Source organism: Halyomorpha halys, unplaced genomic scaffold (assembly GCF_000696795.3).
Source record: "Halyomorpha halys isolate HHAL.00 unplaced genomic scaffold, Hhal_1.1 Scaffold1723.1, whole genome shotgun sequence".
In the NCBI taxonomy this organism is placed as follows: domain Eukaryota; kingdom Metazoa; phylum Arthropoda; class Insecta; order Hemiptera; family Pentatomidae; genus Halyomorpha; species Halyomorpha halys.
The window spans coordinates 190433-203832 of NW_027115324.1; the positions used below are offsets into that span (position 1 = coordinate 190433).

At 30.1% G+C, this 13400-nt stretch overlaps 1 protein-coding gene across 3 annotated transcripts in view; it reads right to left on the bottom strand.

Annotated features, from left to right (window-relative positions):
* Syx1A (Syntaxin 1A) overlaps positions 1 to 13400 on the bottom strand; it is a 115196-nt gene that overhangs the window by 29598 nt on the left and 72198 nt on the right. For all 3 annotated transcript variants that reach the window (XR_010844805.1, XR_010844806.1, XM_014435895.3), the window contains exon 2: positions 1287 to 1361. Coding sequence is in view for 1 of the 3 variants with exons in the window: in XM_014435895.3 (XP_014291381.1) it covers positions 1287 to 1335 (49 nt within the window). In the remaining 2 variants the exon portion in view is untranslated. The remainder of the gene's footprint in view (positions 1 to 1286; positions 1362 to 13400) is intronic.

Below are 13400 nucleotides of genomic sequence, written 5' to 3' on the forward strand. Positions count from 1 at the left end.
TTTAATTTACAGTATGATATTTTTTATTATGACTAGGTGCATTTTTAGATTTGCTCTTTTGATTGATGAGCTATAAAGTGAATATGTAACCATTAAAATGGTTAATTTTTATATATAATTTTAACATCCATAATATTCTGTTTGAATTTACAGGCCCCTGCAAATGTTGTTTTTCAAAATGCTAAGGGGCTGTGTAAGCAGGGTACTGAAACTTGAATTAGAGACATTGAATGGAATAAAATAGGGACCTAAAGTAGTTTTTAATAAAATTCATTTTTTGGGAGAGAGAGGGGGACACTCATAATGTAATTTTAGAGGGCACTACTGATCTAGGCCAGTGTTTGTGCTTGGTCCCTACCAAACAAATTATCAACAATTGTTGATCATTTGACATTTTTTGTCAACAGAATCAAACGTCTCCTTTAAAAATAAAAATAAAAAATTCTTATAAAATTACATATTGATTTGTAAAAGTAACCCCTTCAGGACTGTTGTCAGGAATACCTATCCTATAGTGAAAATAAAGGACTAAATATGTAGTGAAAAATCTTACATAAAAACGAAATTCTGCCATTTTGACAAAATGAACCAATACATGCATAGGTTATAAAAATGACCAGAAATATTTTCTGGAAGCAAAGAGCAAATATGGGGTCTATGAAGTAATGCCATAGTTGAGGGCAGTCAACTACTACAGCAGCAATATGATCTCTTTTTGTAGAAGCCCAACATAAATTCATTTCATTTCACCATTCACTTAATTATCAAGAAAAAGAATCAATGTTATAGTGCATTTGTTTGATTATTTTTTTGTTTACATTGATTACAAAAAGTAAACCTATCCATTATTGAAAGGCATATTTTGTTTCAATCCTCCAAAAGATTTCCTTCCTTGACTTTTCTTGAGTCAGTTTCGAAAACGTCTACAAATTAGAAAGTCTTTTCTCAAACAAAAAAAAAAAAAAAAAATACTCTAAAACATCTTTTTTTATAACTCAGTTTGCAACATTGAATACAATATACCAAAAGACATTTATAGTGAAAAAAAAATAATGAACAGAATTATTTTAAAAAAATATCAAACAAGGGTTAATTATTACTTGATATAAATAAGCCTACAGGCCTATTCTGTAAGTGTTCTATTATTAACAACTATCTATTATTCAAGTATCAATAGATACTTTGTTTATAATGTATCTATTGATACTTTGTTTCAAAAGATTAAATGTTATTGAATGAACAATAAATTGGGACTTTCACATACATAAATTTATAAAAAAAAATACCTTTAAGTTTGGCACGAACTTTATTAGCAGCTCTCTTAATATCGGCCATCAGGTCCTCCAGCTCCTGTTTCACCTCTGTAAAGGATAAAAGTAAATGAATAATAATAAATAAATAATTACAATACATAACATGTATGCAAACTGGGAGAAAATAGATGATGGAATGGGGGCGTAAAAGTTCTTTCAGAGAATGAGGAAGATGCTTGTAAAACCCAGCTAGAGATATAATGACAAATTGAACTGATTAAATAATAAACTCAGATTGTGAAAAAAAAAAAAAATTGGATAAAATTGAAGCAGGCCATAGAAAGCAAGATAAAAATTTTGTTTTTTCATGCCAACGCACCGCCACCCGGCTCATCTTATCCGAAATAGGATGGTTTCGGATAGGTAGTGTTCGATCACCCCGAGAAATAGCAGTAGGACCGCGATAATCCGGCAAAACTGATAATCCAGCACGCGTGGGGTATCGATTTTCCCGTACTAACAGGGATTAAGCGCTTGAGATCATTTAGTCACATATGCTGACGTGTAAAAAAAAGTGTTCCAGATGGGTCAGGATCATAGATTACCGTAATATCTTCTGGTTTGATAAATAGCAACTAAACGAATAGGTTAGTTGTGATTTACAGGTAAATTCCAGCAATGAATGCTCGTAAGACAGAGATTTGCACAGATGCGTTATTTATTATATGCGTTATTATTTATTTAAATGCAGTATTTAAAACCTCATTAGGAGGTAGATTTTTATCAAGATGACAAATGAAGTCTTCGATGTTTATAATAAGTGCACGAATTTGAGTGATGATAACGTAGACAAAGAATTAAAAAGTGTTTTCGGTCCAAATATTTGTTGCCTTCCTTCTTCCTCTCCTCTTTTCTAAATGAATACTTGATATACAATGAAAATGAAAATCTGTACTGCCCACAACCCATTGGTCAGGGGTTCAGTACTTAATAAGGAAATAATGTTTCTTGAATAAAGGTTGTACAAGGAGCTGATTTGTTCTAGATTGTACTTAATCGCCAGATTTTCCCACAATTAAGAGTACCCACTTTTCATATAGCCTTATGACTGGTGTGTCTTCGCTGGGCTTCCCGATTCACAAGCTTGACTCACGGCTACTGTAACAAAATTAATAAATATCTGCTACAACCGGATTCGAACCCGGCGAAATATGATTTAAATTCAAGAATAACAACAGAAACATATTAATTATTAAAATAAGAAAATACATAATCGACCATAATGTCCAATAGGGAAAATGTGAGGATAACTTCAATATCAATTATTCTAGTTTCATTTAAAATTACTTATTTTTCTTTTTAAATAAAAAATAACAGTTTTATTTAATTAGCAGGAATTAAGGCGATCGGTTGAATACTTCATTCTGCATTCAGAATGGTAGGAGGAAGATTCTATAAGGTATCTTCCAGATAAGGTTTCATTATACGACCTTTGGTATTATAATCATTCCAAGTTGGGTATCTGAAGGAATTGGCACAAAGCCTCATCCTATGAAGAACAATGAGCCTTGGAATCAGAAGGTTAAAAGACCATTCGAAAAAAGTCAGTGGGAGGGAAAATTCAATAGCTCCATTTACTCCATTCCAAGAGGGCAACTTTGAATTAGATTAAACAATAAATGAGAAGCCTAGAAGCAGTAAGCAGCCCACACACGATAACACGATGAACGTATTCGTCAACATCATGTTCGAGTATGTGTACATTGAGTTAATGAGCCAATGGATAATTATATACTTTTTATATCGTGAATTTTTATTGTCTTATATTCTTTAATTATTTATTTTAGCAGAATATATTTCACAAATAAAAAATTCCAGTGCAGTGCGCGCAGCGCATGGCATTTACTTACACCCTACTTTACTGAGTTGAAACCACACTCCCTCGTTTCAGAACAGATATTTCTAAATTATTCATTGTGGCAATACTTTCGTATTCATTTTCCAAATGAGCTTTCCAATTGACAGATCGGACTACCTTATCTACCTATCTGTCTTTTGAACAGTAACATATGGTACTTTTCATACTATACTGTGACCATGCATTTACCTGATTTAATATAAACTGACTGATCTATCCCATTGATATATGGTACTTTTCATACTATACTGTGACCATGCATTGACCTGATTTAATATAAACTGACTGCTCTAAGCCACTGATATATGGTACTGTTCATGCAATACTGTGACCATACATTGAACTGATTTAATATAAATTGACTGCTCTATGCCATTAATTCCCAACAAGATGAACGGTGCACATGGTGTTGGCTAGAAATACATACTAATCATATTTAACCGATTTTTTATTAACATTATGGTAATTAGCTGACATTTTATTAATATATTAATTTCCACTGATAATATTAACATATTTTTCTTTCTTCTAGTCTGCCCTAATATACCATTAATCAGCAAATTTTACATACATTGAAGTATTTTGGTCATTTGAAAAGTTTATAACATTAATGTTGTTTTTATTTATTTTTTGTTTTTATTGACCTTTATAAAACTCCAACAACACTCTTTCATGAAAAAATAAATTTATTTCAATGAATAATATTTCTTATAAATATTTATATTTTTTTTGCCTATTTGCTGTCTTGTATCTATATTCAGTCTATATATTTTTTAATTTATAAATATATTCTTGTATCTGATCATTTAAAAATGGACCAATTATTATCATTCAGTTGAGTAACATTTCTCGATGTGGAAGTATGAAAGAAATTTAAGTTTAATAAAATTAAAATCCTACTCCGATTTATTTATTTAATATTGTATTGTTATAGAATCGATGTCGAAAATACTATGAATGATTTCATGGAGTTAGTTATACTATCTCATAACTATGGTGAAAATAAATGATTTAACCGAGTGGCGAAACGGAACAAACCAATGCGCATGTCCCCGCGAGTTTCACATCAAACAAGTAGTTTTACTTATTAGTTTTTCGTCATTCTCCATTACTCTATATGGCTTTATATGTTATATATTATTGTTCCAAAATCTTTGGTTTTCAACGGTATGTAATAAGTCTATGTTACAACTCTTATTTCCGGAAATGAGTTTTCAACCTAGAAAAAGTCTTTCACTTTTCAACTCCTTAAGTTAACAATAAAATCCCTTTAAAATTTATATTTATCCATTTTTATTACATATTAAATTGTGAAATGGTAAATTATTTTACATAAACAATATTAAAGGTATTTCAGAGGAAGATTTTTTTAAAAATTCGTCATTTAAGCTCTCTCAGACTATAACAATCAGGACAAGGCCTGCCTGATAGTAAAGAGCATTTAATTTTACATTGGTTTGCCGAGTTTAATCAAAACCGGTAGAGCTGCTTTTGAGGATATATACTCCTAAAAAGGTGTACAATCGATTATATAATGCAGCACTTCCGGCAGGTCGATTTTATAGAAAAAGTTGCTATAAAATTTAAATTGTTAATATATAATTTCAGTTTTATGAGACTTCTACTTTTTGAGCTAGACTGATCACTTTCACAGACCACTTAGCGAGACTTGGTTATTTCAACTCAGGGACCTCAAATACCCTCATTTCCATCGAAAACTCGAATTCGAAATTTTGTACAATCGCAATACATTGCCATACTACATATTTCATATATAGGTAAATGAGAGTAAAAAATGGGTGACAATTCTTAATATGAGTAGTCTTTAATGATTTGAGTTATAAATAGTGGAAAGTTGGAAACCTAAGTTTCTCATTCCAGTTAAATAAATTAAGTAAAACTCTAGGAATGCACAGGAAAACTTATGATGAATTATTGAACACCGTGTGAAAATTTACTGAAAATGATACTAAAGTTACTTGAGTTTAGTAATTGAAACTAATTTAGATATTAAAATCGCGACATTAATTAATAAACATAATATTAATTTTTTATATGAAATTATTATTTTTTATTAAAAAAAAAAAAAAATGTTATTCATTGAATAATGAGCTCCCGAATAAAAATATGGCATTGCTTGAGTTTTAATCTCTAAATATGCCTCACCCCAATACTGTCAAGGTGAAGCAGATAAAATCTTCTTTTTGAAACACTTTTAACTTTTCGTGTGAAGATTAAACACTGGAGTTCAATGCTTCCTGAGAATGGCTCACCAGGCTTTACCCTTTAATATCTATGAGGTCACATGTATATTTTTTTTTCTCCGTTTTGTTTCTAACTTTGTAATAGTCCAAATCATACAGAAATATGAATTATACATAAAAAATAGTTTTATCATTGAATTTGGCCTCTGTTAACAACCGGCAATGCAATTACTGAAACGAACTATAATTTACAACTTATTTCCTTAGATATTTATTTTTAGAGACAATTCATATTTCAATGGATATGTAATGTGAATTTAGTGTATGTTCTAACTTTTACCGATCCGCACTTAAAGTAAAACGAATTAGTAACGAGTAAAACTCAAAACACCTTCAGCAAAATGATCATTACAAAGGGTTTGGTAACAGACCAATTATTATTTATTTTACCATTAAACAATAGTTCAAATGAAGCTTTCTAGGTACACTGGAGTAGCTCAAGACGTCCAGTTATTTTTCGTACACTCTCAAAGTTATGTCACCTGTAGATGGCAATAAGCGCTAGAGGGTTAAGTATGACGACGGTATTGGCGAGGCAGAACTTAAACTTCCAGAAGCTCAACTATGTTCAACAAGTTGCCGTTCATTCTAACACATTCACAGCGGTGCATGTTAGATATCAAAATTTCACTATTTTATTTCAACAATTTAAAATATTTTCCTAATATCTATTTCTCATCGTGTCAATCCTATTTTCTAAACGCTCTATACATGTTATCTACAGACAACCTCCACATCGAATGTCACACTTTACACTTTAATAGTGCTCCTTAAAGAATAAATCGAGTTAGCTGTAACCGTTTTTTAAACAATAATACTATTCGTTTTTAATACGTTTTGTGCTACAATTTATAAATTCTTTTTTTAGAAATGTATAGTGTTTAATCACTTATTTATTTACTTTATTTTGATAGTAAATAAATAAAAATGTATATAGTTATAGATTCTTAATTGATCTGTTTTCTACTTTTTTTTTCTAATTTTTTCCACTATTCCGTAAATAGTGATAACTACTTAGATTATATCATAATTACTTTAGATCACCAAGTTCCAATAAAGAAGTTATTTTAAAAAATCAGAAAAAATATATATTAGTGTAATGAATTTAATATAATATTCGCCCGCAAAAGATAAGGGTCGTGCTGAGTCAACCGAAAATAATTTTGAACACAATTTTCCTCAATTATCAAACCACGGAAAAATGTTCACAATCTGTTTTTATCTTTCGCTCTATAAGCAAATAATGAACTGTGAAACAACGATGACTACTGGACAATTTATTTCCATAAATCAAAACAATTATCACACACAATTCCATCGTGGTGAACATGTCGAAGTCCGTTCTCTGATAATGGTAACCGTACGCATCACTACTGTCTGAAGTGTGCCGTGTCGTATTTGATAATGCAAAACTACTTTTAAACTTTATCATTTAATGAATAATAATAGAATATGAAAATGTAGCAGACATATAATAAAATGTCATGCTTCTTGTAATAGACGTAATAAAACTTGTGTGCATAATATAAGTATTTGACCGTAGTACAATATTAAATTTTAAAGCTTGGCCAAGAAAAAAAGTAAAAACATGGTATTTTGTAAATAAAATCGGAGGCTAAGAAAATCAAGTGAGATATTTTATTAAAATATATTGCCATTAAAAAAAAAAAAAATAATTATTTTGACAGTTTTCCTCGAAACTGTCGGTAAGGAATGAGATAAACAGTATTTTCAAGGTTGTAATGTATTTTAAGGGTTAATAACCTTAAGAAGTAGAGGTTGTTACTATCTATGATGCCCTTGTATTTAATTATGATAGTGCAACTATTGTTTGCTATAATATATTTTTGCGTTTTTACTAAAAAAATTAAAAACCGAGAGGAATAAAAAATAAAAATATTTTTACTATTTTCAGTTTTTTATTAATCCCGCCTTTTCTTGTATGATTTATAAAATCAAACTGAATGCAATTTTTTTAAGTGAGTCAAGTTAGAAATATAGCTACAGCGACAGTGGGCGGTTCCACGTAGGATGCTCAATGAGCTGACGATTGATTCACTACTGCTGGTGACGTCAGAACAGCTAAGTCACTGATGACGTCATTAACGATCAATACGTCATCATAAGACTTTCACGACATACTGTAGGTATTCCTAGAATAGTCTACATCGCTTTGGTAAGCACGATAAACTATTTTAGCATTTGAAGGTTACTATTGTTATAAAATAAAAATCATCTTATTTCAAACTATGTAGTCCTTTTGCTATGACAATGTCGATTCTAGTTTTTGATGAACCGAATCAGTGTTTTAAAAAATCCAAATTTCCATTAAAAAGACCAGGTTGTATTTAGTAGTAAATACATCAGTGTTGGAGATCACATTCAATTACATTCTTAATTTCAGAAGAAATAAGTAACAATGGCAAGAGTAACAATTTTTTTTAATTACTTAAAATATACAGTTAAAAAAGTACATAAAACAAAAACAATACGGGGAAAAAAAAGCGAACGGTTGAACAGATGCATTGTTGCTTTCTGTTCAACCGTTCGCTTTGAACAGGTAGGTGGTCTTGATTTGTTCTTTGCGCATTTATTATCATTATTATTATTTATATTTATATTTATTCTTTCAAGACGTTTATTTAATCTCTACTTTCTTCTTCTTTTTTCCCTCCCCTGCTTCCCCCATATTGTTTTTGTTTTATGTACATCTCCTGTACTTTTTTAACTGTATATTTTACGTATTTTAAAAAACTTTTTACTCTTGCCATTGTTACTTATTTTTTATTCTTATCATTGTTTATTCAAGTTTATTTTATACTGATACTATTCTATGTCTTCCTTCCCTTTATTTATATGTAATTTCTAATCAATTTATTTTTACATAATATTTATCCTAGCTTAAATTACCTTATTGTATCTTATTGTTGTAATATTCTCAGTTTTCTTCTTTTTTTTTTTTTGAATTTTTTTAGCCCTGATGAAGCACTGCAAAGTGGGGCGAAACGTCGGACATTAAAATAGTTTTAAACTATTTGTTCTTTTTTTGACCGCAACCCTGACCATCTTCTTATATTTAAAAGATTTTTTATTTTCAGTTTCACCTATCCCAAAACATTTAATGTTTTCAAATGATCTGATTATTGTCAGAAGACCACCGCTTATATTCCAAATCTTTCATCCACTGTATATACTAAATAATATACATAACGTTGATAAAGAATCAAAATGTTAAATATTATTAAAGTAGAGTAGTGTTACGGGACGATGGGGATGCTGGAGGTGACCCACAGGAGGTCAATCGACTAAATCGGAGGTCAGCTGAGGTCAATAGTCTACTCTCCTCATGGCACCGGAATATATTTAGAGCCATCGTTTTCATCTCTATTGCTCCTTCATATCGCCGTATCTTTTCTCTCCAAACCTAATTTAGCCTTACATTTAATTACGTAATATATGATTTGTATCAAATAACTCGACTCGATTTCTTTGTTTTAAAATCATGAGGACAAATATCCTTTCCTATATATAATATTTTTATATTATATTACATTATTATATTATATATTTAATATTAATATATGAGTATCAGTCAATAATAAAACAACTATATTGCGATAACGTTTCCATCCTTTATTGTTCTCGTAGTCTCACTCCCTACAGTGAAAAAAACACCTAGAATTTTCGCAACCAATTATTAAACATTAAAATGTAAAAAATAAAAATTAAGATTAATAAATATAAACATCATTTACAACTGCTTGATTTTTTACATAACTACTTGCTGTAATAATCACTGGAACTAACTCGCTCAAATTTCAAGGTGATACGGTAAACCACTCATTTCAGGCAAACAGGACATTACACCACAAAAAACAAAACAATTTCAAACGAAATCTGAAAGAAATAATGACTATTGAAAAATATAAGAACCGAGCTAATAATAAAAAATCTAATATACAAAAATAAAATCAATGCTTCTACAATCTCATAAACACTAAGTACAAATTAGCTGTTGCTTAGTTGATATCCAAACTTGAATTTTTAAAAATATTTATAAATCAATGAGGGGATCACACATTTTGACTGAAAGAACAAATCACCAAGTTTTTGTTATTGTCCCTTTCCTTAAGGAAAAATTCCGCGAGACCTTCGGAGAGAGAGAGTTCACCGTGAGAGGCCTCTGGTTTGGATCTCGTGGAACAATACCAGATAGAACAAGGAGCTTCTTAGAAGGCCTAGGTGTTAGCATTGGGGATATTGCGATCTTGGCGGAAAATATTATTTTGGACTCCCTGGGGATCATACACCATCACCTGCATGGGAATTAGCTCGGAGATTGTTCTTTGTTTTATTTATTCATTTTAATATGTTGACCTCTCTATGTGTGTGTTTTAACGTATTTATTCATTAAATCATTTTATTTTATTAATACTATGTTTTTTTTTGTGTTTTTTTTTTTAAACGTATTTATCCATTCAAGTATTTCCTGTAACCGGTTTTTTTTTTTATTATATTTTCCTCTTAATCTATATGTTATTCTTATTCTTGTAAAATATATCTAGTTGTTTGTTCTTGATAGACTGATCTACTGCTGTGACTATGAATGATGGTCTGATCTCACATTACCGTATTATATTGAATTTTTTTTGCGGGTCACTGAAGAGGATCTAGGAGGGTGAATTCCGGAGAGCAAATTTGTTGATAGGGTTAATTGAATAATTGAGCAGAAATGAGAGGGAAAAATGGGAGTGAGTGAAACATTTGTATTGGTTGTACAGACCGAAATGGATTGTAAAAGGAAACTGTAGTGGTGAAAAAAAATTGTTTATTATATCCTATTATTGTATATCTTTTTTTATGATTATACCATGAATATGTAATGTAAATATGTCCGATTACGGATTGATAAGTATGCTGTGTGAGATAGCAACCTAATGTATTTAGGCAGCATATATGAATAAAGTATTTTTCTCAAGCAGATCCTTCAACCTAATGTTATATCCATCTTAACAACGTAAATCGGAGGGGATTATGGCGCTTTACACCAAAAGCTACTTACATAACATAGGCTAATATAAATAATTATTATTGAGACTGAAGTAATTCGCCAAAATAAATATTATTACTTTATTAAAAATAATTATAACGCGATATTATAAATGATATCCAATATACAAAGGGAGACCCGTAAGTGTTCAGCAATATTCAAGAAGGATAAAGTTGACTCCTGGAGAATTAAAAAAGGTCACATACATATGGTCCAATTTTCAACAGGTATGGGGAAAATTGATATTTTGTTTTTTTTTTTAATGTTATGATCTCTGTATAATTAATAATTAAAAAACAATTTAAACTTGGCAATTTTGAGCTACAGCATAGTAAACTAGACTATTTTTTCTTTAAAACTAAAAGAATTGGTATATTTTAAAACCATTCGAAGGGGTTTTAAGCTGCTAGCTAATGGAAATAAATATTTTCATAGAACATGTAATTTTAAAATGCTTTCATATGGGTGATATTCTTTGGTCCGATACATCCTGAAATAGTAAATTGAGACTAACTATTGTAAGTAAAATCATTTCTTACGGTTATTGAAAGCTTACGCACAAAGGGTGCCGAATATCGACCAAAATGGATACAATTTTTTTTTTTACTTCTACTACTTAAAAAAAGTCTTCACGTTAAAAGTTTATGTTTATGGATTCAAGTATTTTTCATTTGAATGTGTTATTTTCTTTATGTAAAATCATAGTATTTTAAAAATCAAAAACATGGTGATTTTTTATTGCATGCTGCACTAGTGCTGTTTTATTTGGATCTTTCTCCTTGTTTTTTAAATCATTATTGTTTTGATAAATTTTGTCACTCAACAATTGCTTTGTTTCACCTATATATATACAGCTGGACAATTTAGAAAGGAAATTTTATATATTAATCCCGATTGATTTTTTGTTTCAATTCTGCCCTCCAATATACTATAATAATTTTTTATTTTATTGTTGGGTCTATAACTCAAAGAGTACCCCTCAAAATCATAATCCTTAAAAGATTTCTTAATATCCACAAATAGTCCTTTATATATAATTGAAACCATACATTTTTTTTATTATTTATCATTTCGTCTGTTTTTCTTTTATATTTTTAAGGTTAATATCCCAAATTTTGCAAATTAATTTTTTTGGATAAACATTTTCTAGGAAAATATTAATTATCTTATTTCTTACTATATGCAACTTACTATCATCAGTTATTCTTATAGCTTTTTTTAATATAATTATTTATTACATAATATTTCATATGATAAGGGTGACAAGAATAATAATTCAATATCATATTACTACTTGTTTCTTTTTTTGTCCATTCCCTACCTTGCCTTATCATCAATATATCAAAAAAAATTTTCATCAGTAATTTTCTTTGATCCAACACGTCCTGGAATGGTAAATTGTGACTAACTATTGTAAATAAAATCATTTCTTACGGTTATTGAAAGTTTACGCACAAAGGGATATCGAGGAATATCGACCAAAATGGTTACAAATTTTTTTTTTTACTTTTACTACTTAGAAAAAGTCTACACGTTAGAAGAAGAACTAGGTAATCAGAAACCTACTTACTTAGGAAGTAGCAAAAACGAACAGTAAAAAAAAATTAATAGAAAATAAAAAGTTGAAGTACGACTCTAGAAAGAGAAATAAATGATAAAACATTATGAATAATAAAAGGCACAAGATTTTTAAATAAATTAAGATGAATGGTATGGTAGAATTACCGCGACTAGGGTGCGCACCGTCTCCCCTTCCCAGACAAAAGGTAACAATACTTAGCTAACATCTGGTTAAATAAATCTCAAGAATCCGTTAGGGAAGTCCCACGGTCCAATGTCTTCCTGTATCTCCCACGAGCAAACTATTCACCATATTAGTTTGCAATGCTCTCAACAACTGTTACTATACTATTCTATATATGATGGAATTGTTGACTGTGGATATTACACATGAGGAGAATATGGTTGGGGTTGCGATCAATGAAGGACACAAATAAGTAAAAACTTATTTATTAGTGCCAACGTTTCGACTAGAATTTCTAGCCTTCATCAGGGCTAAGAAAAAAACAAAACAGGATAACAACCAATGAATAAAAATATATACAGAATGATTTAGAAAATTAGAAATTAACAATAGAAATAACAGAGAAATGACATTATTTTTGTATCCATAATAGGGGTAGGTATTCATGATCTTTAGTATAACATGTTAAATGTAGAAATAATTCCTTCTTTTACCTTGTTAAAACGATATAACATATAACATGGTTGAGAGTCTGTTACTAAGTCTGTTAAAAGGAGAATGACGTCACGCAACAGGCCAGCTGAGCTCTGTAGTATTATACATATTACTTGCTAGTAGTTTGTGGTTTGATTGTGTTAGTATTGTTTTGGATGTTTTATAACTAATAAAGCAATGGATTACAATAATAATAGAGTAATGACAGTTGTCAATTAGCTCATCTTGATTCTCTTCATCACAACTTAGAAGATCAATAAGACACTTAGTGGCCAAACTTACACAACTTCTACTTTTAACTTACTTTAGACATGTTGTAATAAATTACTTTAATGAAAACTTACAAGTAAACAATAACATGAAGGTTTGGAAGGAAAGGTTATAAAAGCAAGTTCCTCAGAAAATCCGCTACCTTTACTCATTTAACATGACTTTAAATAGGGCTGCTCACAATCCTATACTCATATCATTTAACATGGTAAAACATTTTAAATTTAACACATCATGAATACCCCTTATGTTAATATCTATTTTCTACTCAATCTATATATCCTTTTATTCATTGGTTGTTCTTAGCCTCCCGTGTGGAGTAGCTAGTCTCCCATCGGGCGCCACCCCAGGTGGCGGATAGGGGGATTCTCACCAGATATGGCGGGAACCGGGGAAATAAAATACC